General features: G+C 47.6%; 2 protein-coding genes and 1 non-coding gene across 4 annotated transcripts; 1 reads left to right on the forward strand and 2 right to left on the reverse strand.

Annotated features, from left to right (window-relative positions):
• Positions 1-4023: 4023 nt before the first annotated feature.
• On the forward strand, positions 4024-4956 carry LOC122103804 (upstream stimulatory factor 1-like). The gene has a single exon (XM_042674469.1). It carries the CDS (start codon positions 4024-4026, stop codon positions 4954-4956), a length of 933 nt encoding a protein of 310 aa, XP_042530403.1.
• Positions 4957-12663: 7707 nt separating this feature from the next.
• Positions 12664-26511, reverse strand: Pabpc4 (poly(A) binding protein cytoplasmic 4). Of its 2 annotated transcripts, none has more exons than XM_042677468.1 (16): positions 26316-26511; positions 23555-23748; positions 22411-22526; positions 21080-21219; positions 20859-20953; positions 20331-20468; positions 19638-19733; positions 18273-18545; positions 17528-17615; positions 17358-17429; positions 16775-16861; positions 16553-16680; positions 15115-15208; positions 14713-14843; positions 14486-14587; positions 12664-12963 (listed from the first exon to the last, which is right to left on the reverse strand). In XM_042677468.1, the coding sequence occupies exons 1-15, from the start codon at positions 26506-26508 to the stop codon at positions 14498-14500; spliced, it is 1935 nt and encodes a 644-aa protein (XP_042533402.1). In that variant the 5' UTR covers positions 26509-26511; the 3' UTR covers positions 12664-12963; positions 14486-14497. The 2 variants fall into 2 exon arrangements, with proteins under 2 accessions (XP_042533402.1, XP_042533392.1); XM_042677458.1 differs by having other exon boundaries at positions 17310-17429.
• Positions 19313-19446, reverse strand: LOC122112849. Its single transcript, XR_006148282.1, has one exon. It is a non-coding gene; the product is annotated as a small nucleolar RNA SNORA55 (small nucleolar RNA).
• Positions 26512-27962: the final 1451 nt, after the last annotated feature.

Here is a 27962-nt window from a genome sequence, read left to right on the forward strand (position 1 = left end):
AGGAGGCTGAGATCTGAGGATCGCGGTTCAAAGCCAGCCCAGGCAGGAGAGACCGTGAGACTCCATCTCCAATAAACCACCAGAAAACCAGAAGTGGCGCTGTAGCTCAAGTGGTAGAGCGCTCGCCTTGAGCTGAAGAACTGAGGGACAGCGCCCAGGCCCAGAGTTCAAGTCCCACGACCGACAAGAAAAAAAAACAACAAAGTCAGCCTGGGCAGGAAAGTCCCTAAGACTCTTTTTTTTTTTCCTTTTTGCTTATGTGGTGCTGAGGAATCAAACCCAGGGCCTCATGCATGCAAGGCAAGCGCTCTACCACTGAGCTACCTTCCCAGCCCTCTTTTTTTTTTTTTTTTTTGTCGGTCATAGAGCTTGAACTCTGGGCTGGAGCACTGTCTCTCAGCTCTTCAGCTCAAGGCAAGCACTCTACCACTTGAGCCATAGTGCCACTTCCGGTTTTCTGGTGGTTTATTAAAGATAAGAGTTTCACAGACTTTTCTGCCTGGGCTGACTTTGAACCATGATCCCCAGATCTCAGCCTCCTGAGTAGCTAGGAGTACAGTCGTGAGCCGCCGGCGCCCGGCCCCTAAGACTCTTATCTCCAATTAAACACCAGAAAACTGGAAGTGGGGCTGTGGTTCAAGTGGTAGAGTGCTTGCCTTGAGCTGAAGAGCTGAGGGAAAGCACCCAGACCCAGAGTTTAAGCCTCCACAATTGACAAAAAAAAAAGTAGTCTGTGTTATGTTTGTGAATAAAATCCAGGACTAGGAGCCAATAAGGAGGCGGGGAGGGGTGGGGGAGAATGCTGGAAGGTCAGAGAGTGGAGAAAAGGCCTTTCAGACTGTGGGTAACAATTTGATGAGGCTTGTGATGAGCATGTTATATACATTACTTTATTTCTCAAAGCACTGCTTGAACTTTAGTCCTTTGATACTCTAGTTAAAACAGTATGATTTGAAGAAGTCAAATCAGTTCTTGGATTGGTATGGTGAAGAACTGGAATTTCAGTAGTTCTGTTTTCTTCCAAAGCCTCCACTCTTAAAACATTTGAAAATAATGCTTGTTTCATCCAATCAATTAAAAATCTCTATTTCAGTGTTTTTTGAATTCATCTACAAGTACAAAAAAATGGTGTGAATTGTTAGTGAATGAAGCTACTTTTTAAAAAAATCTATGCAAAATTTCCATACTTGCTAAAAAGGTTCTTTTATTTATTAAAGGTACTATATAGGCTAAAAAAAAGAATCAAATGTGGCAATCTAGGAGGATGGCTGGGCACTGCTCAAACCCCCTTAAGACCTGTGCTCTCAAGTTGGCACTGTAATCCTAGCTACTCAGGAGGCTGAGGTCTGAGGACTGAGATTTGAAGCAAGCCCAAGCAGATAAGTCTGATAGACTCTTAACTCCAGTTAACCACCCAAAAGCCAGAAGTGGAGATGTGGCTTAAGTAGTAGAATACCAGCCTTGAGTGAAAAAGTGCCTATGACCTAAGTTCAAGTCCCAGCATTGGCAAAGAACACACACACACACACACACACACACACACACACACACACCCCTTATGGGCAGTGTTAATAGTTTGGAAATAGGTTAGAAATCTGGAAGAAAGTTGGGAACTATGAAGTACTAGCTTAGAAATGACATCCCGTGAGAAAGAGTACAATTATATCTGAAATCAGTAATTATAGAGTATTGTGCCCCTTGGCATCCAGAAACCATGTTGGAGTGGTCCTGCATACCACTCACTTTCCTTCCATTTTCACAACTCAGGGCTCTGTAATTTCAAGACCCTAGCTCTGGAAAGAACACTTTAACTAGTGGAGACATCCAGAATCCCAGTAAACTATAAGCTATGCCTGTTACCTGATCACACTAGGCAACCTGTGCCAAGAGGCAAGTAAGTGAGAAAATGAGCTGCCATCTTGGGAAGATAATGGGCTCTATCAGGAAGAAGTTAAACGTTTTATAATTGGGCTGGGCAGAAAATGTTTGGCACTCAGGGGTTCCAGTAGGGCACCTTTTGTAGTCCTCTGTCAGATTCTGACAGACAATCTCAGCCTGGAAAAATATAATGATCCAGAGCTCAAATCCTCATGGACAAAAGTCTAGGACATCCCACTATTGTGTGAGAAGAGAGGAATCTGGAAGTAGTAAGGAGGGAGATGACTCCTGGTGAGAGTTCTGGGACCAACAGCAGCAATGAGGACTATGATTCTTCCCACTAACTGGCCAGCATCCTAGAATAGCCATTTCTGGGTGATGTGTATTTATGTGAGTGGTTGGTAGGGACAGGGAGACCATTGAAGATACTGTTACATCTTCACATCCTGAGCCTAACCAAGCCCATCACTCCCTCTGTTCCCAGGAGTGATGGACATCCTAAGGCCCAGAATGAGACCCACTTAGTGAGAAAATTGCCTTGGCCAGAAGGAAATGCCTCATGAAGTATACATCACTCCTGGGAATCAGTCAGAACCATGACTGGTCCACAGGAAGATACACAGGTCTGGTTCCCATACCGTCATTCAAGACAACTCTGAACTGAGTTGAGTTTTGAGACCAGCTCCAGAACTCCTCCTGGGATTACCTGAGGCTTCAGTGTGACTGCTGAGGGGTTCCCTCATTGCTTTCTGTCTAATCTGCTTCCTTCCTTCTCACAGTTGTCTTTAAGATCATGCCTCAGTCTCTTGCCCATAAACCTTCATGAACTGATTTCCAAAAGGCTAACCTGAAACAATCAAAAATTGAAATAAGCCAAATACAACTGGTTCATCCTGTCTACTTGGGAGGCTGAAAACCGGGAGGATCACAGTTTGAAGCCAGCACAGACAGAAAAGTCCAAGAGACTCTATGTCCAATTAACCAACAAAAAATACAGGGCTGGTGACCTGGCAGAGAGGTTGAAGCCTTAAGTTCAATCCTTAGTATCACCCCCCCCCAAAAAAAAAAAAAAAAAACCAAACCAATGAAACAAAAACTGAAAAAAAAAATCAAGTAATGTGAGTAAAATTTCCAAGATATAGCAATAAAAACTGACAGCGCTGGGTGACTGTGGCTCACACCTGTAATCCTAGGAGGCTGAGATCTGAGGATTGTGGTTCAAAGCCAGCCAGGGCAGGAAAGGCCAATTAACCACTAGAAAACCGGAAGTGGCCCTGTGGCTCACGTGGTGGAGGGCTAGCCTTGAGCTGAAGACCTGAGAGATAGGTCCAGAGTGCAAGCCCTTGACCAACAAACAACAAAAAACTGACTTAGCTGGAAGAAAGGAACATTGCCTTAGAACAGCGATGTTGGTAGGGTGGAAAAGAATGTCAGAAGCGGGCCATTCTGAGGTGGCAAGGAACTCCGAGGGGTCTGACAGCTTCATCAACGTGGTGGCTCTTAAAAAAAGCTACATTACAAATGCCATCAGTAGACTAAGTACAAAATGAATTAGGCAAGCTGTGGGCCAGGGCATGGGGGTGAGCGGGAAAGGGGAGAACTGGGGAAAACTAAGGGCCACATTGTCCCAGAGAGAAACCCACGCCCGGCCTGCCTGTGACATGGTGACCCCTCTGCGCAGCACCTGCATAACAACAACGGTTATATGTTCATTTAAAAAGCGAAATTACTACCAAGATACAACGACGGAAGTGGGGTGCTCGGCGGTTAGGGGGACGATGCGCGGCGGCCGAGGGTCTGGAGCCCACCCACAAGAGGGAGAGCACGAGGACCGGAAGCCAGCAGCCAGCCAGGGGCTGTCTACGGCCCAACCGGAAGAGGGGGTGTCACGAGGGCCGGAAGCCAGCAACCAGTGAGGGGCTGTCTGCAGCCTAGCCGGAAGAGGGGAGTCACGAGGACCGGAAGCCTGCCGCCAGCGAGGGGCTGTCTGCGGCCCGACCGGAAGAGGGGGGTCACGAGGGCCGGAAGGCAGCAGCAGCCTGCTGAAGCAGCCTGCGCGGGTACCTCGCACTTGGGGCTGGGAGTTGGAGAGTCAAGGCCGTCTTCCGAAAGACCAGTTTCTTAGCCCTGGCCACTCTCGGAGAGATGAAGGGGCAGCAGAGGGCAGCGGAAGCAGGAGACAAGGCCGCGCAGGTTCACAAGGGAGCCGTGGTTTTGGGGAAGGACCCAGCGGGCGAGGCCATGGCCGGCCTCTACTCAGCCGCTTCCTTTCCTGTGCTCCAAGTCAGGTATGTCTTCAAAGCCAACCATGAGAACCAGCTGACGTCCAGGGTGGCCCAGGTGTCTGAGGGGCAGGTGGATGGCCAGACAAAAGGCCCTGGCACCATCAGTGGCCACCCTGACGCTCAGCCCACGACCCACGCGGCCATCCAGACTGCTTTCACCAGCGATGCTGCAGCTGACACCAAGGAGACGGCTGTTGGGCCTTACTGTACTTACTTCCTCAGCCTTGAAGTGGAAGATAGGAAAGGAGGCACTACATCCGGGTCTACAGCTGCCACTGTTAGCAGGAGGCGAGCAACTCCTCCTTTCAACGGGCCGCTCTTGATGACGTCACCACAGGAAGTGCTGGGAGGAAGCCTACAGTCAGTTGTCCCCAGAAGCCACCCATATTACCCCAAACCACGGTCTCCCTGGACAACTCAAGATGTGGAACGTAGGATTCAACATAATAAAGTGGAGCGCCGCTGCCAAGACAAGATCAACAGCTGGATCATGGAGCTGGCCAAGATCATCCCAGACTGCTCTATGGAGTACCCCAAGTCTGGCCCCAGTAAAGCTGGAATTCTATCCAAAGCCTGGGAGTATATCCAGGAGCTTCGACAGAGTAACCAGTGGTTGTCTGAAGAAACACAGGGACTAGTTCAACTGCAGCTGGACAATGATGACCTTCGACAACAGGTTGAAGATCTTAAAACTAAGAATCTGCTGTTACGAGCTCAGTTGCAACACCATGGGTTAGAGGTCATGAATGACAGCAATTTGCAGGGTGCCAGTTCCAGAGGCTCATGCCTGTAATCCTAGCTCCTCTGAGGATCACAGTTCAAAGCCTTTGAGACTTTTACCTCCAATTAACCACCAAAAGTGTTTGTGTTCAGTGGTAGAGCACCAGCCTTGACCGAAAAAACTAAAGGACAACATCCAGACTCTGAGTTCAAGCCCCAGTACTGGAAAAAACAACACAGAAAAACACAAAAAGAATTCAGGTGCTTTGGGCTTGAGAACTGGAGAAAGCAACAGCACCCCTTTCTTTATCCACTTGTGGTGTAGGGCTTGGGGAATTTGTAATGTATGTCTTTGATTCAAGCCCCTGTGGTGTAGTATACTGCCATCCTGTGGAACTGTGTATACAGAACCCACAGCCTTGCTTGTCTTCCTCATGCTTCCTGCGCTCTTGTGCTCCTGTTTCACAATATATGTGCTTTCTCCTTGATGGATTCTGGACACATTAAAGTGGGATTGCCCAGCAGAACTGCTGCTGTCAGGTGATTCTCTGGCTTGCCCCAGGACTCTGGTGCTTCTGTTGGATCTTTGAAGTTTACATGTGTACCTGGCAACTCTGGGGATCAAGCTTAATTAAGAAATAGGGGAAGGGTGCTTAGTGCAGGCTGTTCTCCTGTGAAAGAGAATTGGTCCAACAAATTGCTGAGGCCTCCGAAGTCAGGGAAAAAACAGGCTGGAGCCAGCTTGTCACCTTTTCCCTTATGGCCTCTTTTTTTTTTTCCCTCTCTCTTTAAAGTAAAATTGTTTTGAATCCAAAAGACCAAAAAAAAAACAAGCTGGGTATTGTTAGCTCACACCTATGATCCTACGTACTCAAGAGACAGCGCTGAAGATTGTAGTTCAAGTCCAGCCCAGGTAGGAAAATCCATGAAACTCCAATTAGGAAGTGGAGCTGTGGCTTAAGTGGTAGATCACTAGCTTTAAGCAAATAAATAAAAAGCTCAGGTCCTGAGTTCAAGCTCCAGGACCAGCACAAAAAAGAAAAGAAAAAAAAGGAAAGCTAAAGACAAGAAGGGATAAAGGGTTAAAAAAAAAAAGATCTCTAGAGGTTGGGAAGGTGGCTCAGTGGTAGAGTGCTTGCCTTGCATGCCTGAGGCCCTGGGTTCGATTCTTCAACACCACATAAGCAGAAAAAGCCAGAAGTGGTGCCATGGCTCAAGTGGTAGAGCACTAGCCTTGAGCTGAAGAGCTGAGGGACAGTGCCCAGGCCCAGAATTCAGGCCCCACAACTGACCAAAAAAAAAAAATGTCTTTAGGAGAAAAATAGAAAAACCACAATTTTCAATAGAAGATAAGCTAATGAGAAGTTAGCTCTTAACTTAAGCCTTTAAAAACAATAACTTTTGCCAGGTGCCGGTGGCTCACACCTGTAATCCTAGATACTCAGGAGGCTGAGATCTGAGGATCACGGTTCAAAGCCAGCCCGGGGAAGGAAAGTCTGTGGGACTCTTATCTCCAATAAAGCACTAGACAACCAGAAGTGGTGCTGTGGCTCAAGTGTTAGAGCGCTCGCCTTGAGCTGAAGAGCTGAGGGATAGCGCCCAGGCCCAGAGTTCAAGCCCGATGGCCAACAACCAAAAACCCAGTAACTTTCCCATAGTGGTGCTGCCTTTAAGCTGGGCGCTGGTGGCTCACGCCTGTAATCCTAGCTACTCAGGAGGCTGAGATCTGAGGATCGCGGTTCAAAGCCAGCCCAGGCAGGAAAGACCGTGAGACTCCTATCTCCAATAAACCACCAGAAAACCGGAAGTGGCGCTGTAGCTCAAGTGGTAGAGCGCTCGCCTTGAGCTGAAGAGCTGAGGGACAGCGCCCAGGCCCAGAGTTCAAGCCCTACGACCGAAAAAAAAAAAAAAAAAACAAAATCATCCCATAGTGGTGCTGCCTTTAAATCTCAGCACTTGAGAGGCAGAGGATTTCTGCTTTGAGACTGCCCTCTATCTGTCTGTTTCTATCTCTCTGTCTCTGTCTCTTTCACACACACAAGGGAACTTTCCAGTAGAGAAATTTGGCAGACATCTCCATTTCCTTAACCAACTGATTAAAGATAGTATCATCCCTATTTGAGTTGCCATCATGTCCTTCCTTATGGGACTTCCTAACCATATTACTTCTATAGTGTTCCTGCCAAAAGACATAACTTAAATGGAATCATGAGTTTAAGTATCTGTGAGTACAAACTGTGAAACAACCTTAAACACAACTATCCTGTTCCCTGCAAAAAGGTCAAGATCAAAAGAGTCAGTGAGCCAGGCACTGGTGGCTCACACCTATAATCCTAGCTACTCAAGAAGCTGAGATGTGGAGGATTGTAGTTCAAAACAAATTCACGAGGAAAGCCGGAGACTCCCATCTCTTAACCAAAAAGCTTGGGTGGAAGCATGGCATAAATGGTAGCACAAGCAAGCTGAACTAGTGGGAGTTCCTGAATTCAAACCCTGGTACCAGTAAACGAAAACAATGAAAACCCCAGAAACTTCCAACGTAAAAGTGGCTAAATATAAGGTATTATCCTTGTCAAATAATAGCTGAAATTACTATAAACTGATGAAATCTGTGGCCAGATTACAATGTTTTGTCAGTGTTAAATTCCATAATTGTCACTATGGTTCTCTGATTATATGAGGGAACTTTATATATATAATTTTGTGCTAGTCCTGGGGCTTGAACTCAGGCCTCAGCTCAGTTCCTCAGCTATTGTGCTCAAGGCTATTTTGCTCTACCACTTGAGCCACAGCTCTGCTTCTGGCTTATTACTGGTTAATTGGCGATAAGAGTCCCATGGACTTTCCTGCACAGATTGGCTTCAAATTGTGATCCTCAGATCCCAGTCTCCTGAGTAGCTAGGATTAGAGGTGTGAGCTATCAGCTCCCAGCTTGAGGGAATATTTTTGTTCTTAGGAAATACACTAAAGTATTTGGGAATAAAGGGGGCATGGTATCTTCCGATTACTCTCAATGGATACATGGTGGGAAAATGTGTATGTATATGTATGTATGTGTATGGACATATATGTGATTGTACAGTTTGTGTGTAGTTACAAAATAAACCATAGGGCAAAAAGTAAACTAATAAGTGAAGGACTAAAGGTTGTAATTCCTTGAATTTTTTTTTTTTTATTACCATGGCAACTTGGGGCATTGTGCTCTACCACTTGGGCCACACAGTTTGGCTTTTTTTTTTTTTTTTTTTTGGTCAGTCATGGGGCTTGAACTCTGGGCTTGGGCGCTGTCCCTGAGCGCTTCAGTTCAAGGCGAGCACTCTACCGCTTGAGCCACAGCACCACTTCCGGTTTTCTAGTGGTTTTATTGGAGATAAGAGTCTCACGGCCTTTGCTGCCTGGGCTGGCTTTGAACCGAGATCCTCAGATCTCAGCCTCTTGAGTAGCTAGGATTACAGGCATGAGCTCAGCTTGGCTTTTTGCTGGTTAACTGGAATGGATTTATCTGTCTGAGCTTGCTTTAAACCTTGATCCTCAGATCTCAACCCCTGAGTAGCTAGGAGTATAGGCACAAACCATCAAGTGTCCAGCTCTTGAATTATTATTTTGCCAGTCCTGGGGCTTGAACTCAGGGTCTGGGCACTGTCCCTGAGCTTCTTTTGCTTAAATCTAGCACTCTACCACTTGAGCCACAGTACCACTTCTGGCTTTTTCTGTTTATGTGTTACTAAGGAATCAATCCCGGGGCATCATGCATGCTAGGCAAACACTCTACCACTAAGCCATATTCCCAGCCCTTGACTTTTTTTTTTTTTTACTTATTTTTATAATTCTTATTTTACGTTTGAAAACATGTCAAAATAAAATTACCAAAGGGGGAGATACTACAAAGCCATGCATGGTGTACACCTGTAAATGAATCAGGAGGGTGAGGCAGGAAAATTGAGTTCAAGGCCAAATAGGACTCTGGAAAAAGAAGTTTATACCTGCCCATTGTTTACTCTTTCAAATGATTCTAAGCCTTTATAGAACTCCAAGAATACTTGCAGAGGGGCTGGGAAGGTGGCTCAGTGGTAGAGCGCTTGCCTTGCATGCATGAGGGCCTGGGTTCGATTCCTCAGCACCACATAAGCAGAAAAAGCTGGAAGTGGTGTTGTGGCTCAAGTGGTAGAGTGCTAGCCTTGAGCTGAAGAGCTGAGGGACTGCGCCCAGGCCCAGAGTTCAGGCCCCACAACGGACAAAAAAAAAAAAAAGAATGCTTGCACAGCCGGCCATAGATAAAGTTTTCCCAGCAGCTTTCTCCTCAGTGTGAGCCACACAGCTGGCTGCACCAGCTGGCCTTACTGTTGTCATGACACAAAGCAGGAATGCTAGAGCATCTGGATGTGACTGGCTGCCTTGTTCTCAATCTTGATGTCCATGTACACCTGAGGATTTGACCAGGCATTTTTTGCAGTGGTCTCTCCCTAGGTGCTGAGGAAACTGCAGTGGGAACTTCCAACTCAAGTAGAAGCATGAGTTCTGCACCCTCTCAGAACACTCTGAACAGGCCAGATGAAGGTGCTAACAGGAAAGACTGTGGCCCTGATGGCCCAGTTGTACAGCAACCAGGGGACAGACCTCAGCACTAACAGGGGTTCCACCTGGTTTGTCTCCCCATGCTCATCCCCACATGCACCAGTTTACTTCTCTGCCCTGCAGCTAGCTCACAATATTTACCTCACTCAGTCTTTGGTTTGCAAGACAAATTGAAGACAAACTTGTCCAGTTAAGCACGGGCTAGGCCTCCACTGTCAGAGCTAAGCTTCTGCTGCGCTGCTGCTTAACAGCACAGCCAAGAAGGGAAGTCTGATGCCCACAAATAGTACAAACCAACACCCAAACCTTTTTCTGAACTAGGAACATGGCTCAACATGGCAAAACACAGCCTAGCAAATATAACGGCTCTGTATTAGAAAATAGGGCAGGGACATATAAATATATATATATCTATATATACACAAAATGAACCAACGTAGATATTTTTCTTAAGAATTATTAGCTACTAGTTGAGTATTTCTTAGTCAAATTGCTTTGAACCAGGATCTGTTTTCAGATTTTGGATCATCTGCCTAGATTTTACCAGTTCATTAGCTCTGATGTGGAAATCCAAAATCTGAAATGAGTTTTATGTAAGCCTTCAAAAGTTTCACAATTTGGAGTGTTCTGATTTATGAGGTGCCATGTGTATGTGTATGTGTGCAATTAAATATACATGTAAAACTAGTACTGGGATTGGAGCAGCCTCACTCACTTGGTTTACTTGCTCAGCTTGTTTGATCCATTTCTACCACTTGAGCCCAGCCCGACTTTTGGATTAATGAGTTGAAATCAAGACTTTTTTGGTTTTAAACCAATTCTGACCTCAGCCTTCTGAGTAGCTAGATTACAGATGTGAACCATGGGCATGTGGTATGCACATAATTTTAATATCAAATGACGTAAAAGTCCTCAAATAATTACAATGTGAATAAAATCACTCTCCTATCTATGCTATCCTCAAATCACTAGGATCAGCCAGGCGCCGGTGGTTCAAGCCTGTAATCCTAGCTGTTGAGGAGGCTGACATCTGAGGATCGTGGTTCAAAGCCAGCCTGGGCAGGAAGTCTGTTAGACTCATCTCTAATAAACCACCAGAAAACCAGAAGTGGTGCTGTGGCTCAAGTGGTAGAGCACTTGCCATGAACTGAAGAGCTGAGGGATAGTGCCCAGGCCCAGAGTTCAAGCCCCATGACCGACCGCCCCCCCCCCCAAAAAAAAATCACTAGATCAGTCATATCAGGAGATATAGTATTTTGTAAAATACCATTCATACATAGAATAGCTATTACTTAAAATGTATTCCCAAGCATGTCATCAGGAATGTGAACATGACCCATTTTTCAGCATCACCTGTTTTATAATTCAGTGGCATCAGAACATCTGTGAAAACTCCAAGAGAAATGAAAAGCAGCAGACGAACTTTGCTTACTCCTTCCAGTTTACTGCAAAAACCATGCATTCTAGCATGGTGCATATGCTAATACCAAGTTACTTAGCTGTGAACAGGCAGAAGATGGGAGGGCTAAAATTCCTGTTGTACCTAACATCATTATATGGACGCTACAGCCTATCTCTAGTTTTTCCTTACTTCCCTTAGAACCTGTTTGCCTCCATGTGCCAGGTTCCTTCCCTCTGGGCTTTTTGCTCATTGTTCCTCTCCATTCTGGTTTTGCTTGAGTCCCACCTGGACTCCTGGCTAAATCTGAATCTTTCATATACATTTCTGAACCCCTAACTGAAGTTTGCACTTGTCATATCTGTACCCATTATTATATGAGTTAATGCTAGAGCTTATAGAATGGGAGCCATTTGGAATGAGGTCTGAGTCTTGGCTCAGGCACCAGGGCCCAGGCCCAGTACTGGCAGTGTCCATTAAGATCCTATACTTCCCTACCTGAGAGGCAACCATCATGCTCCCCATGTTTTGGGCAAGGCTGTCTCAGGCCTCTCAGACCCTTGAGGGCTCAGATATATCCACCAGCAATTTATTTTGAGGGGCTGCTGTCAACCAAATGTATAACCCCTTAAGAAATGTCTGCCAGGAAAGAGACCATCTACTTTGGGGAATTTTAGAGCAGTTAAGAGTCTAGCCCTGGGCTGGGAAGATGGCTCAGTGGTAGAGCGCTTGCCTTACATGCATGAGGCCCTGGGTTTCATTCCTCAGCACCACATAAGCAGGAAAAAAAAAAAAAAAAAGGAAGTGTTGCTGTGGCTCAAGCGGTAGAGCACTAGCCTAGAGCTGAAGAGCTGAGACAGTGCCCAGGCCTAGAGTTCAGGCCCCAAGACCGATTTAAAAAAAAAAAAAGAGCCTAGCCCTTAGTTGAAAAGGAACCTGTCAAGATGGGGAAAATACCAAAAGTAGGGCCTTAAGGGGAACCTGGCCAGAGGACAGGGAGGACGAGCATGCTGTCAGGATAGGCTCTGCCAAGGCTGGCTGACATTGGCCAAAGTTTGTTCCATGTTGCAACAGCTCTACAGATCTGCCTCCTGAGCATTTTCCCATGCCTGGAGGAAACCTTGGTTGCAAAATGGACTTAAGCTGATATGAGGGGCCAGGACAAACCCCAACATGGCCCAAGGAAGAGCATGTATGAGGAGGTGGGGGGTGAGTGCAGCCAATCAGCCAGCAGGCCTTACTCAACGTCCTTGAGGTGTTAACTCTATTGAAACTTAGATTTTTTTTCATTAAAATTAACAAGCAGTTTTATTAACAATTATGAACATGTTGAGGGCTAAATCATATTCTATATAATGAAATGCAACTTTAGAGTTTAAGGTAAATTTCGCTTGGATTATATGGGCAGCACATTCAGAGATTCTCAGGAATAAGAAACAAATGGTCACTACTGTCTACACAACACAGCTGTATCAGAAAAATGAACAAACAGTGCCTTGTAAACTAAGTCTAAAATTAGAATATTTTACTTGTTTAATAGTTTAATCATAACAGAGTAGGATATTGTCCAGAGAAAAAAATTCTCAAAAAGTAGGCGTTTATAAGTTATAACTATTATTCCAAATAAAAGTGAAGCTTAGATTTTTATAAGCCAGACAGATTCAAGGTCTGCTGAGAATACCAGATTTGAATACTTTAACACAACAGGCACTGTTTTAACTGATCATACGTAACTGCTATGCATACCTTTTTACACAAGAATTCTTAAAAGTAGAATAGTAGACTACATGGATAAGACACAGGCAATTTCATGGTTTTTTTTTCCTTTATTGAGAAACTTAAGACTTGGTTACGTCAAATAAAACCAATTTCTGGAGGGAAAAAAACCAAAACCCACAATAGAAAAAAAAGTTAACACTGGGCCACAGAACCCAGAGAATATATTCTTATAATTGAAAAATTCTAGGTGCATCATAATTGACCTTTTGATACAAAATGACCTATGACATTTGCAACTGTGATTCTTGGTGTTGAGGTCCATAGGACAAGCTAGGAATCTTCAAACCTCAAGCTGAATTCCATGAGGGGTTATTTGGCTTTTGACTCCTGAAAAGATAAGCACCAACACTATTAAATACATAAAAGAATTCTATATATTCATTGAGCTCCCTGATAAAACACAACTGACATCCTAGACTGTACATTTCAGCACTGTCCTTTGCACATCCCATCTCTGGCCTAACACTCCTTGGACCTTGATAACCTGGGCATCACCAAGCTGACCTCTACCAATTCACCAGCACTGCTCTTACATCCTCTTTCCCCTTTATCCCTGTATGGTTTCCCTGGAAGCACCTACTACCTAATGCCAGTGAAATTTCACTCACCTAAGCCCCTGCAGGCAGAGTCCATAACCTTCACAAGTCACCTAGAACACACTCCATACTTGCAATTCAGGCATTTCTCTTCTCTTACTAGATCATGACAGCCAGGTCTATCTTGTTTTACAAGTATTATACCACCCTACCAATCTCAGGCCAAACTATGAGTATGCCAATGTGCCAGTACTGGGGCTTGAACTCAATGCTGCTCCTTAGCTTCTGCATTTAAACCTGGTGTTCTTTTATCACTTGGGCCACGGCTTCACTTCTGGCTTTTTTGCTGGTTAAATTGAATATAAGGTTCTCAGGGACTTTCCTGCCACTAGCATAAGCCATCAGCAATGGGCTCTCCATTGTAATTCTTCACAACAATTGACAGGTGATAGAAAGACTCAGGTCAAATGGCAAAATGTACTGGTGGTCTTGCCTATAATCCTAGCTATCCACGAGGCTGTGATCTGAGGACTGTGGTTTCTAAGTTAGCCCAGGCAGCAAAGTCAGTTCAGACTGTCATCTCCAATTAACCACCTACCAGAAAACCAGAAATGATGCTGTGGCCCAAAGTGACAGAGCTCTTTACTTAAGCAAAGAAGCTCAGGGACAGCACCCAGACCCAGAGTTTAAGCCCCAGGTTGGGGTCAGGAAGCAGTGAGTGGGTATGGTGGCACTCTCCTCGGAATCAAGGTTGAGACAGGAATACGGAGAGGAGTATGCAGCCAGGGCTGCAGAGTAGACCTTATCTCAAAAAAAGGTGGAAGGCTCATGCTTATAATCCTAGTTACTCAGGAGGCCAAAATCTGAGGATTGTGGTTCAAAGCCAGCCTGGGCAGGAAAGTCAATTGAGACTCTTACCTCCAATAAAACCACCAGAAAACTGGAAGTGTCATTGTGGCTCAAGTGGTAGAGCAAAAGCTTTGAGCTGAAGAGCTTAGAGACAGTGCCCAGGCCTAGAGTTCAAGCTCCATGACCAAAAAAGAAAAAAGTAGAAAATAAAATAGCTAACCATTGGGGCTGGGAAGGTGGCTCAGTGGTAGAGCGCTTGCCTTGCATGCATGAGGTTTGATTCCTAGGTTCAATTCCACAGCACCACATAAGCCAAAAGAAAAAAAGCCAGAAGTGGCGCTGTGGCTCAAGTGGTAGAGCACTAGCCTAGAGCTGAGGGACAGTGCCCAAGCCCAGAGTTCAGGCCTCACGACCGGACCCCCCCCCCAAAAATAAATAAAAATAAATAAAATAGCTAAACATACGTTTTTCCTTGTCTAAGAGGTAGCAGCAGCAACAGCGCCCACCTTTTGGGCAGCTTCTTTCTTGGCATGATGAGCCTGTAGAACTGCTACAGCTTCATCTACCTGTGAGAGAAATGTCCAGGTAGTCAATGACTTGGAGAGACCCTTGGCCCCACTTGTGTCCAATATTCCCTTATTCCTCCCTCGCTGAGAACAGAAGCCACTCACAGGTGTGAGTAGCAGCTCACCTTGGAGCGGAGGGACTCTGGGGACTCCAGCATGTGCAGCAGCTCAGAGTTGTCGATCTCCAGCAGCATCCCTGTGATCTTTCCAGCCAGATTTGAATGCATTGTTTGGATAAGGGGAAACAAACGTTCTCCTGTTGGGCAAAGCAAAAAACCCCACATGAAATGGAAGCTGGGCGCTGGAGGCACATGCCTATAATCCTAAGTATACAGGAAGCTGAGATCTGTGGCTTAAAGTGGCAGAGTGCTAGCCTTGAACAGAAAAGCTAAAGGACAGTGTCCAGCCCCTGAGTTCAAGCCATACCTTACACACACACTACACACAAACACACATCCATACACACCAAATTCCACTGAATAGATGGTCCAGGTTGGCCCTCTCCTGGAAGCAGGCGGGATACTTACCCAGCATCTGTTTCTGTTCTTGGGGGGGTGCTGCAGCCAGCATGGAGGCTGTTAGAGGCTCTTGCCCCTGTACATGGACTGCAGGCTGCGGTGCCTGGAAACAGAAAAGCAAGCCAGTCAGCACCAGGAACAGGATGCTTGGCCACACCTGTACACATACCTATGTACACTTGTTTGCAAAGGACCACTTCTGTTGGGAATAGGAGTGGGGCTCAGGTGAGGAGCAGAAGGGCGTGGACATAAAAACACAACAATTTACAAATAAAGGATATATTATCAGAAAGAGAAGGTGAAAAGTATGCTGACATTTCACTTGAATTACCAAGGATTTATGTTGTGTATCATAGCCTTTTCCTGAAAGAACTCCCATTAGGGTCTATTCCCATACAAAGTTGGGTCAGTGTGAATCAGTGAATAGCCAAACATAATTGACCCCTTCCTCAGTTGTATTTTTTTTGGGGGGGGGGGGGGGGGGGTCCGGTCGTGGGGCCTGAACTCTGGGCCTGGGCACTGTCCCTCTTCAGCTCAAGGCTAGTGCTCTACCACTTGAGCCACAGTGCCACTTCCGGCTTTTTTCTTTTTGCTTATGTGGTGCTGAGGAATTGAACCCAGGGCCTCAGGCATGCAAGGCAAGTGCTCTACCACTGAGCACTATCAGCTGTATTTTTACCAGAGATGTAGATATTTGTCATACCAAATAATTGATTATGGTGTTAAATCTAAGTCACAGACCTAAAAAGTACAGCCAATACTGGTGGCTCTCATCTATAATATAATCCTAGCTATTGCTCAGGAGGCTGAGATCTGAGGATCGTAGTTCAAAGCTAGCCAGGGCTTTGAGTCTGTGAGACTCTACCAAGTACCAAGTGGCTCACTGGGACACCATTGGCCAGAGCTGGGATCTATCCTGGCTTACAGGCCTTTCACCTCTTATTGACCTTGGTTCCAACCCCTCTTGAAGAGAAGCAAAGGTTCAAGTAGACCACTGGATGTGAAAGTGACCTAAAGGCTCCAACTGATGAGTAGGAATGGCTCACTGCCTCTGGGGGAGAAGATCTGGGTAAACTGTGACCAGACCACCCACAAAACACAAGCACCTACAGAACAAGTATGTAGTACCAGTTGGGGGCATTGGAAAACAGTCCCCTTGTTTTTGAGGGGAGGGTCTGCCCTGGGGCCTGGAACTCTGGGCCTAGACACTGTCCCTCAGCTCTTCAGCTCAAGGCTAGTACTCTAACACTTGAGCCATAGCACCACTTCTGGTTTTCTGGTGGTTTATTGGAGATAAGTCTCATGGACTCTTATGTGGTGCTTACGAATTGAACCCAGGGCCGCATGCATGCAAGGCAAGCACTCTACCATTAAGTCACCTTCCCAGTCCAGAAAAGTATCTTTTAAACCAAGTAGGAATAGGGACACACAGTATGGTGGGTCTCACCTGCAGAGGCTGTATGGCAGGGTGGGGGCTGCGGACACTGGAGGCATACTTGTAGGGTGCCACAGCCCGAGGAGCAGCAGCAGCAACTGCAGCGCGAGGTGCTAGGTTGGGCACAGCTGTGGGAACACCTTACAGAAAGAACAAGTACAATTAAAGCCCATCAGTCTGAGCACAGACCCGTCAAATCCCATCTTTCCCCCTTCTGTGAGCACCCAATACCACCTCCAGACTGGCAGCTGTCAGTCAGCCCTTGCTGGGCGGCACCAGCCCCACCAAAGTCCATAGCCAAGCGGTCCGGGCACTCAGACCCTACAACAGACCAGCAAATGCACATCAGTGTTGGCAGCAGATGTCCAACTGGCCACGTCCCACGGAAGGAGAAAAGTCCAATGTGTGTTCGCAGTCATGTCACACAGGGGTCACTACTGCTACTTTCAAGCCAAAGGACAACACACAACTCTCCACATTTTGGAATACATACACACTCTGGAAGTCAGCTTTCTTGTACCCTATCCCACCTGAAAGAACAAGCTATCTCTGCAATCATCCAGTAAGCAACCTTTACAAGTCATCAATGAGCAAAGAACATTGATCAACACATCTAGACACACTGGCTCTCTGCTCCTAAGCACAGATACCTACCCTAAATACACAGGACAGAACCAGGACTCAAATGAGCCCCACAAACTGACCCAGAGAGGGCAGAGCTAGTCATCCTGACTCCCTCCTCCCCGCTCCTACAGGCCAGTTTGCTCACCGACTCTCTGAGTGGTAGTAGGGAGGCCACGAGAGGCCGGAGCATTACCAGTTGGAGCCAGATGGCGAAGAGTTGGACGAGGCCCAGACTGGCGAATGGCACTTGGCATTCCTTGGAAGCCTGGTGAAGAGACAAACAATGATAAATAAAGAGATGCTAGGTGACTTCTTGGGGGACATGTAGGCAAAGTAGGTAGAATTGGGCTCTCTACTACCTACCTTGAGGTCTCCCGCCTTGCTGCCAGCGTGGGTTAGGCCTCATTTGTGCTAACTGGTTAGGGGTGTAATATGGAGGTCTTCCCTGAGCCTGGATGGAAAAATAACCAAGTCTCTTTATTAGAAGGACTGAAATCCATGCCTGCAAATCTGACCTAACTACTAGGCTGCAGGCTAATTAATTCCTTTTTTTTGTGTGTGTTGGTCCTGGGGCTTGAACTCAGGGCCTGCGCATTGTCCCTGAACTTTTTTTTTTTTTGGGTCTAGTCGGGGGCCTGAACTCTGGGCCTGGGCGCTGTCCCTCAGCTCAAAGCTAGTGCTCCACCACTTGAGCCATAGCGCCACTTCCGGCTTTTTTCTTTTTGCTTATGTGGTGCTAAGGAGTTGAACCCAGGGCCTCATGCATGCAAGGCAAGCGTTCTACCACTGAGCCACCTTCCCAGCCCCTGTCCCTGAACTTTTTTGTCCAAAGCTATTGTTCTAGCCACAGCCCCACCTCTAGCCCTTTGAAGGTTAAGTCTGATACTTTCCTACCCAACATCTGGCCTTGAATCTCAATCCTCAGATCTCAGCCTCCCCAGTAGCCATGATTACAGATTCCCAGCTTCATCATTTTGTTTGGAAGGCCTCTTATGCTAGTTTTTTTTTTTTTTTTTTAAAATATCAGAATCTAAAATTCCCTTTCTCCAACTACCACAGCAAATCAGAGCAGCTGTCATGGCATGTCTTGGTCATGTGGCAGACCCACCTGTGGAACTGCTGGCACAAAATAGCCACCAGCTGCAGGCTGGAACTGATTCAAGATGGCATTGGCAGGGAGTGCTCTCATCCCGGCCACCCGCTGCATGTACTGGTTTGTCAGGTGAGCCTTTCTTTCTTCCTTCCTCTGGGCCAGGGCAACATACAGAGGCTTGGAGCCAACAATGCGTCCATTCATCTCAGTGACTGCTTTGGTTGCTTCTTCAGGGGAAGAGAAGCAGACGAAGCCGAACCCTTTGCTCCTTCCATCCTCTAGCATCACCTACAACATGAGACCACTAACTTCAGAAATAGTGCAGCAGAGGAGGAACGCTGCCTAGATAAACCAAGAAACCTGATTTTTGGGCACAAGTTACCAAGTTTGGCCAAGGGTTCAACAATGACTACTAACAGTCACAACTTCTAACATACCTGGGCATTTCCTATTTCAAGTCTTCAACAGGCACTAATATCCTTCAAAACCATGTGACTAGTGGTAAAACCCAGAAGCCAAAGATGCTTCCTGATACCTAAAGGCATAGCTAAAACTAGGCATCCTTAAGGCATTTAAAAATTTTTTAATATTGAGAGTTTAAGCTCAGGGGCCTCTTGCTTGCTAGAGGTCACTTGAATCACGCCCCCAGTCTTCCTCAAGAGATCGACAGGAGTGTTGAAAAATGTAGTTGTTTAACAACTTATTTATAGAACTCATCTGGTCCAAGCTCTTAGCAAGGTTAGGATAACGCTTTTGAAATAGCAAATGCAAGCAGATAACTCAGGAAGACAGAGGATGGTTATTTGTTCAGTCAGAGGTAATAGCAAGAAAAACTGGGCAAACTTAGCCAGAGATCACCTTACCCCAAAGAGGTGATATGGCAGACCAAGGTCACCAGCCCCGCCACCCTCATTCTTATCACCCAAAGGACTTGTGAGAACAAGCAAACGATAAATACACATCGCAAACTATGGAAAACCAAACTTTCCACTTCGTTTTTTCCATAGGTCTCAATTCCAGCTCTAAATTTTCCAAACACCTTCACAGTCAGGGAGAAATGTGGCAGAGTTGTAGAGACAGGCCCCAAGACACATGGAAAACAACCTGTCTGGATATCCTCTGCTTGTAGTGTAGCACCCGCTGTCCCCATTCCAGCACCAAGCAGCGGGCATGGGAAAGATGTGGGTGCTTTGGAGCTACAGGGAGTCCCTGCGTCAGATTCCACACTCCATCCATAGTGGGATGACAGCAGAAGACCAATCTGTTGGAATACTCAACTATTCTCAGCACTATCAACCTAATTTAGACAGAATAAATGCCGATAAACCTAGAAGAGGATATTCTGCTTTTAATGCTAACATCACATACATAGCAAAATACCTTAGCACTGGTGATTGAGCCAAAAGGAGAAAATTCTTTTCTTAATTTCTCATCATCAATGGTATCATCCAAGTTCTTAATGTAGAGATTCACACCCTGAAAGAGCAATACCACTATTAGTAACACACCTCCACATAGATTATTCTCCAAGACTACGAATCCCCAAATGTGTTCCTCAGACCAGCAGCAACAGCAGACACGTCCTTGTGACTTGTTAGAAATGAAATTCTTGCCAGGTACGGAGGTACACGCCGGCAATCCCTACACTCAGGAGACTGAGGAAGACCATAAATTCAGGGTCAGCCTGGGCCTGAGACTTCCAAAGAAAACTCTTGGGCAGGTTCCCAACTAAACCAATCAGGCAAGAACCTCTGGGACTGACCCAGCAATCTGTGTATTAAGTTCCCAGAGGAATCTGAGCATATTTAGAAATGAATGCTACAGGACATCACTCCCATAAAGTAATATCAAGAAAAAACCCACACAGAAAAAAGAACAGTAAGTGGAGAGCCCAAATCGTGTCCCTGGTTGGGTAATTTTGCAGCATATCTGGATGGTATATCCCTTTCAATGTCATCCTCAGTGGGAAAAATAAGACAGATAGATGCTAAGTCCCCTAAGACAAAGCCTACCTCACTTAAATGTGATCTGTTAATTCCCTGGCATCGGTATGCTGATCCAAGCCCACCTCACCTGGTATCGGCTTATTCTCTCCTGTTTCAGCTGTTCAAATTTCCGCTTTAGCTCAGCCTGCCGTTCTACTTTCTTCTGTGCACGGCCTACAAATATAGCCTTCCCACTGATTTCTTTTCCATTCATTTCTTCCACGGCCTAGAGAGGAAATCCATGTCTTTAAGCCACATCGGGGAGACAGACCTTGTTAAATCTAACCAACTATTTGTTCTGAGAAAAATGCAATCTCTGAAGTCTTCCAAACAAATCCACAAGTCTTTCAAGTGTTTGTTCTTCTGGTAGTAAGTTAACCTTACTGCCCTCTAGGTTTCAGCGCCCTCACCTATGCAAGGGAGCAAACACCTGCCCTAGCTCTTTCAACAGCTGAGGTGACCGCCTCGTGCATTTGCTTGAAAACAGCTAAATGATCCACTAGCTGTGGAAGCCCCTAAGAAAGACAACTGCAGACAGTACAGGACGTGTGTACCACTCCAGCTCTGCCCACTCTCTGCAACCATCTCCTGTATGTTCCCACAGTGTTATAATCACCTTATTGGCATCCTCGTGTTTTTCGTAACTCACAAAGCCGAAGCCTTTGGATTTCCCGCTGGGATCTCTCATCACCTTGACACTGAGAGTCTTACCTATTAGCAAAGGACATGAAGGTCACACCTCTATCATGGCAAGGAAAAGATCTCTCCCTAGGATCTTGTTGAAGCAAGTCTCTAGCTGAACCCAGATGGACAATGTGAGCATGGACCCCAACTTACCAAACTGGCTAAATAGCTCTTTCAGATTCTCATCATCCACCTCTTCCCCAAAGTTTTTGATATAAACATTCGTGAATTCCTTGGCTTTGGCTCCAAGTTCAGCTTCACGCTCTTTGCGAGACTTGAATCTCCCTACAAACCTATAAGAAAAACAGTGAACAGCAATCATTCCAGGGAACAAAAAGTCTTCGAAGGGCCCAAAGGAATGCAGTTAAAGGCTCACAGGAGAGGTTAAAACACGAGGTCCCCATCCACCAGCAAGAGAGCAAGCTCAGAGATGTCCCGTTCCCAGCAGAAAGAAAAGAGGCAGGACTACCCTGGAAGGAAGGACCAGCCCCAGGGCTCCTGGCTCAGACCAGGGCTGCTCCTACCACATCACAACTGCCTTCGTGAAGAAACCTGACGACCAGATTTTTAAAACGTTCATTTCTGTGCATCTATGTAAATGCAAAGAAAAAGGTCTGGAAGGATATAAACCAAACTGTTAACAGCGGTTAGTCCTAGGAGTGAGATTACTAGACATCGCTTAAAGGAAAAAAAGAAAAAAAAGGTGTTCACACTGTATATATGAGAAAATATGCACTTGGATTTTCTATTTTTTTTTTTCTAGTGATACCTGTAGAACTCACTGCTGGGCACAGACATCAGAAACACAACCCATCCTCTGGTTTATTCAATGCCACAAAGGACAGAAATAACTTGATTGTGACAGCCAAGGCATGTGGTCCCTCCTTCTCCCCACATGGCTCTGCTGTCCCTTCTCTCCATTCCACAGGAGCAACCACAACAAAGCAACAGGATGTTAAGAAGTATCTCTGGAAAGAATGGGTTTTTTGTCTTAACCAAATTATTACTGGGGAGTCCTGCGTTAGAGGCTGGAGAACTAGAGGGACAATTTGGCATCAACAATTAGCAAAGACTCATGGAGAGACCAGAGTCCAATGAAAACCAAGGTCATTTAGCTAGTATACAGCTCCTGGTCAGCACAGGGCCCTCTCCACTCTGCCACTGGCCAAGACCCCTGCTCAGAGTAGGCTTAGAGCTGTCTTCCAGCCAGCCCTAGTTGCTGGTGCTCACAAAACCCACAGACAAATGCCTTTAAAAGGGAGAGGCAGCAGGCAGGCCATGGCTTGGGCAGGGAGCCCACCTTGGCGAGTCAAAAGGGCTGCCATGGCTCAGGCAGGGAGACTCACCAGCCCTGGAGTGGAGAGGTAGGAACAGGCCACACTTGGGCCGAGAAACCAGTAGCCGCCTTGTCTGTGCCAGTTAATACCGAGGTGGGGCCACTGCTGGCTCATGCGATCGTTGTTGCTCCGGACTGGGACACTCACACTTTGCGGTCATTGAGGAGCATGCCATTCATCTTCTCGATGGCCTTGTCAGCAGCCTCTTGGGTCTCGAAGTGGACAAAGGCATAACCCTTAGAGCCGTTCTCATCACACACCACCTGCCAAAGGATAGAGCATGCTTCAACATCACTGGCCAGCTCCAGAGATGCACCTTTGTGGTCCAAGGCAGCCCACTAACTGCTCCAGCTGCTGTCTCATAGTAGATACACAACAGACACCTGGCAGATATCTTTCCTTACAAGCAGTGGTTGCCACCAGGCTGCTACTATTACTGTTTTTGTTTTTTCTGTTTTTTGTTTTGGGTCTGGTCGTGGGGTTTGAACTCTGGGCCTAGGCACTGTCCTTCAGCTCTTCAGCTCAAGGCTAGCACTCTACCACTTGAGCCACAGCGCCACTTCCAGCTTTTTTCTTTTTGCTTATGTGGTGCTGAGGAATTGAACCCAGGGCCTCAGGCATGCAAGGCCTACCACTGAGCCACCTTCCCAGCCCTATTACTGTTTTCTTAGTAAAAGACATTTAAGAGATCTGAACAAAACCTAGAGCTATAGAAAGACAAACCATTTTCCAACTCAAACAGGGATTTTAATCTAGTTGGTGTCAGACATAGTAGCTATGTGGAACACTTTGTAAAACTTCCATGGTAGCTATATACTAAGAGCTGCACGCCCACAACTCTGGACGACACCTGTAATCCTAACTACTTGGGAGGATGAGTAGTTTGTAGCTAGCCCAGGCAGAAAAAGACCTGAAGACTCTACCTCCCAAGTCCTAGGGTTTCAACTCAGGGTCTGGGAGCTGTCTGAGCTTTTTTGCTCAAGCCTAGCACTCTACCATTTGAGCCACAGTGCCAATTCTGACTTTTTTTGGCACTTAACTGGAGAGAAGAATCTCATGGACTTTCCTGCCCACACTGGATTTAAAACTGCAACCCTCAGATCTCAACCTCTGCCTCCTCAGTAGCTAGGGATTTTAAATACCCAACACCTATAGAAATCTTTTGCTGAGATTTCATTTCTTACATAAAAAAAAAAAAATCACCATAAGCTGTCATTTCCATTTCTAAAGTAGTTCATTAGTTCAAGATTCAAGTTAATTTTTCTACTGAAATCATTTAATCAGTGTTTACCTTGCAGGACAGAATATTTCCAAAAGCGGAAAAAGTATCATAAAGTGCCTTGTTATCTATAGATTTGTCCAGGTTCTTGATGAAGACATTTCCCACACCAGATTTTCTCAAAGAGGGATCCCTCTGAGACCACATGATCCGGATTGGCTTTCCCTTAATCACATCAAAGTTCATGGTGTCCAAGGCCCGCTCAGCTGTGAAAGAGAAACACAGTTTGAGAATTCAAATAACGCAGGTAGGTAACTGCCACCATCCAATGACTTCACTTTTTCAAAGTAAATGGCCTTCATATTCACAGCACCATGATTCTAATACCTCACCTCTGACCAAGTTTTACCATTTATAGAAGACACTTTTGTAGTCTATCATCAACCCATGTGGAACAACTAAAATGATCCCTGAGCACTGGTGGCTCAGGCCTGTAATCCTAGAATCTGAGGATAGCAGTTCAAAGCCAGCGTGGGCAGAAAAATCCATCAGACTCATCTCCAATAACTACTCAGAAGAAGCAGGAAGTGGTGCTATGGATCAAGTAGTAGAATACCAACTTAGAGCAAAAAGATGCTCAGGGACAATGCCCAAGCCTGAGGACTGGTCAAAACAAGAGAAAATAATACGTTTTTTTACGTGGGTCCAACTTCAATTTCTAAAGTATAGAAATTGTTCTTAGCATCACCAGGGCAAGAAGAATAGATAAACCCACCTCATCATTGCTCAACAGTAGAGCAGTCAGGCCTGTTGTACCTGTGGTATCAGGCCTTTCAAAGTTTTCATCTGAGTTCAGTGAATTCTAGGAATTTGGTGATCCCAGACTCCTGTGACCCTGCTCTCCATCCAGTGGGATGTCTCTTACCCACGTCCAGGAGCCTACTGCAGAGCCATATAAAGGATCAGGAACACTGCTCTTCACTAATAGCAACAAGGACACCCCAATCTCCTTAGATTATCTCATCACAATCACCTCACTGCTACAGTGACATCACCCAGAACCTCCCCTACAAGAAAGGCTATGCTGCTTCCAAAACAGGACAAGGACTTTGGGGGCAGAGGCAGAGCATGCGCCTAGCATGTTTGAGACCCTGGGTCTCACCCCCATCACCAGTTCCACAAAAAGGGAGAAAAAAAACAAAGTTTCTTAAAACTCTGCCCAAGCTGAACTGTCTATAATCAGCCAAGAATTTATTTTTACTCTTTCATCTCCATTAACTTTTCCTGAGGTATATGGGAAGGGGCAGACTGGGCAAAGCTGATGACAGGACATATCTACCAAGTAAGAAAAAGTCCAAGTACAGGAGTTTACCTATGGTGGCCCTGGAAGACACTCACAGTGGGCCTTCCAAGCTACTTCACTAATTAGCAGTAAAGGAACCCATTCCAACCCTGTTCCTGGTCTTTTTCCAGACAGCAGTGAACAGGCCCAGTTGGCTTAGTCTGACAAATCTAGGCACTTATTTATAGCAGGGAGAAGTCCTGCAGAGGTATGCGTTGGCAGACAAGCTGACCAATGGCTTCTGCTATCTACAAGTGACTTTTGTTCAGAAGAGTGAAGGCACAGGCAAGATCCAACACACCCCACAATGTCCCCTAAAAAAGCTACACTGGGCTCCCTCTACCTTTTGGGATCCTTTGGCCAGAGCAAACTCAGCTCAGAGCATGCTGGACTGACAGGAACTATAACCAATCTTTAGTCAGTTGCAAATGGCCAGTGCACGGGCAGTGAACAAAAATTGGAGACCAAGTAATAGGGGATCTGGAGATCCTGTCACAAAATGGCTTGTTTCTTCCAGTAACAGACACTCCAGTTGTCTCCCACTTGATTTAGAGGCTCGTGCAGCTGGATAGGGCTTCTTTCCTCTGTGCTCCCTCCTCTCACACTTGTGGCACTCACGCTCCATGTGAAGGCTGCAATCAGGTGACTGAACACCACCTTCTGCAGTTCCTTTCTCTGTAGGAGTCCTACTTACTTTCTTCAGATGAAATGAAGTAAGAAGGCTGACAAGCATAAAAGCACCACTCACAGGTGAAGCAAATAGTTGCCGCCAGTCCAGTAAATTGAAGTGACACTTTAAGCCTGGGCTACCTGGGTAACTTTCTCCACACCTTAGAGCTTCACCCAAGAGCTGAGAACTACACACCAGTAGCCAACAGCAGGCAGCTGGCCTGGTCCTAAAAGTTCTGATAGCATAAACACAGCCCCCTGAGTCCACTGCACACAACCACCTCTCTTAATAGCCCCAAATCGAAGACTCTAGTACAGGTTAAAGGTGGGGGGGGGGGGGGGAGGGGAGAGATGCAGGCAGTAGCTTTGCAAACTTTTGCAGGGCACTGTTCAGTCCTTTGAAGAGTCTGTACCCACTGACCAGGGTAGGGTCTGGCACAGGCCCTACCTCATCTGAGTAGGGCCAGACATTGGAGTAACAGTTACTTCAACGTGCAGATTTACAGCCTCCCGGAGATCCAATCCCCACCCCCTCTCCCATTCAGTAGCCCAAGGTCATCGACCAGTTAGCAAGTGGTGGAAGAAGCAGGTCTGAAAAGGGGGGAGGGGAGGGGAGTGGCGTCATGACAGCACACCGGGCTGGGTCTACACCTGCATGCGGGGCTCTCCACTGTGGCTTCCGGGGCTACAAGCTGTCGTGAGCCGCCCTCCCCCTCCCTCCCTCCCTCCCTCCCACCTCTACCCAGCAATCGGGCCCAACCTAGATGACTCCCAGGGTCCCCTGGGATCCCACGAGGATGTGCGGGCACCGCGTGTACTCACCGTCAGCTGGCTGCTGGAAGTTGACGTAGGCATAGCCCAGAGAGCGGCGGGTGATCATATCGCGGCAGACCCGGATGGACAGCACAGGCCCCGCAGGACTGAACTTTTCGTACAGCATGGCCTCGGTGACGTCCGAGTGCAGGTCGCCCACGTACAGGGAGGCCATGGGGTAGCTGCTGGCTGCAGCGTTCATCTCCCCGCCCCCCACCACCCCGAGCCCCGCCAGGAGGACTTCTTACTGGGGACCCACTGCAGGACAAAAGGGGGCTCCTCTCGGGGCCGTGGCCCGCCCGCGCCGCGGCTCACAGGTGGCAGGCGCAGCGCGGCACCGGCAGAGGCGGGTCGGCTCGCCCGGGACCGCAAAAAGACGACGAAAACCCCCTCGAGACAAAGGCGTTCCCCACGAGCACCACGGCCCGGCCCCGCGGCTCTGCAACGTGCGGCGGTCCCGGCTTTGGAAGTCCGAAATTAAAGGAGGAAATGCACACCCGCGCAGAAAGAGACGCTACCAGCGAGCGCGGGGGATCCTGGCCGGGGGGAGGCAGGCTCCACCTCCCGCGGGGCCGAGGCTGCGCGCGGCCCGGGGGCCACGCGTCTCCCGATAAATATAGGCCCCGGGCTCCCGGCGGTTTAAGATTACAGCCGCCCGGGCCGGGGGAAACCGAACCTCTGCGGGAGCGGATCCGGCCAGCCCCGGGCGGCGGCGGCGGCGAAGGGCAGCGCGGACACGTGGTGCGCCGGCCGGCGGCGCGGGGGGCGCGGGTGCCACGCGGCGGGCTGCGGGCGGGCGCGGGGAGAGGCGGGACGCGCGGGCCGGGGGGCGGCTCACCACCACACACGGGCGGACGCGGGAAGGCGCGGCGGCGCGGGGCCGCGGGGCAAGGCCGGAAGCGTGCGAAAGTGACTTCCCTGCAGACGACTCGCGGCGCCCGTGCCCCGCTCGGCTCTTTCTCCTCCTGCGGGTGGCGGCCGCGCCTCGGGCTCGGCGCGGCTTTTTTGTCTTTTCCTCCCCTTCCCTCGAGGTTTTTCTCGCGTCTGCAGCTTCCCCACCCCCCCTCCCTAATCTTTTTCTCTTTTTCTGGCTTTAGGCGGCGGAGCCCGAAAGCGGAGCAAGCTGCGGCGACCCGGGACGGAGAGAGGCGGCCGGAGCAACCACCGCTCCATTTATACCCGCCCGCCCCAGGCGCTGCTGGTCGAAGGGCGCCTTGCGACCTGGGCGCAGTCGTGCCCGCCCACTCGGCTCGGGGGCCCGGGGCGGGGCGGCCACGCGAGAGCGACCTGGCGCGGCCGTGCTGCGCCACAGCGCCACCTGGCGCCCGGAGGACCGTCCGCCCGCGCCTGCCCAAGACCCCAGGGCCTCTTTCGCTAATAGGTACGTCCAGGGCCGCACTCGGCTCCTCGCAACCCGCACCCTGCACTTCGCAATCGACCCCCCCCCCCCCACACGCCGTGAATGGAATCTCGAAGTGATTTCACCCACCTGCTCGATGCATAAAACATCCATGGGATGCCTACCATGAAATAATAGGTGGTTCGATTTGGAAATGTTTGGACCTCAGTACAAAGACGGATTGAAGTTTGGGGACCATTTATGACCTTGACGTAGAATCCTAGAGGGCGCTAAAAATACAAGTAGTATCCATGGGT

The sequence above is a fragment of the Dipodomys spectabilis genome, unplaced genomic scaffold (assembly GCF_019054845.1).
Source record: "Dipodomys spectabilis isolate Male_0828 unplaced genomic scaffold, ASM1905484v1 ptg000002l, whole genome shotgun sequence".
Classification (NCBI taxonomy): Eukaryota; Metazoa; Chordata; class Mammalia; order Rodentia; family Heteromyidae; genus Dipodomys; species Dipodomys spectabilis.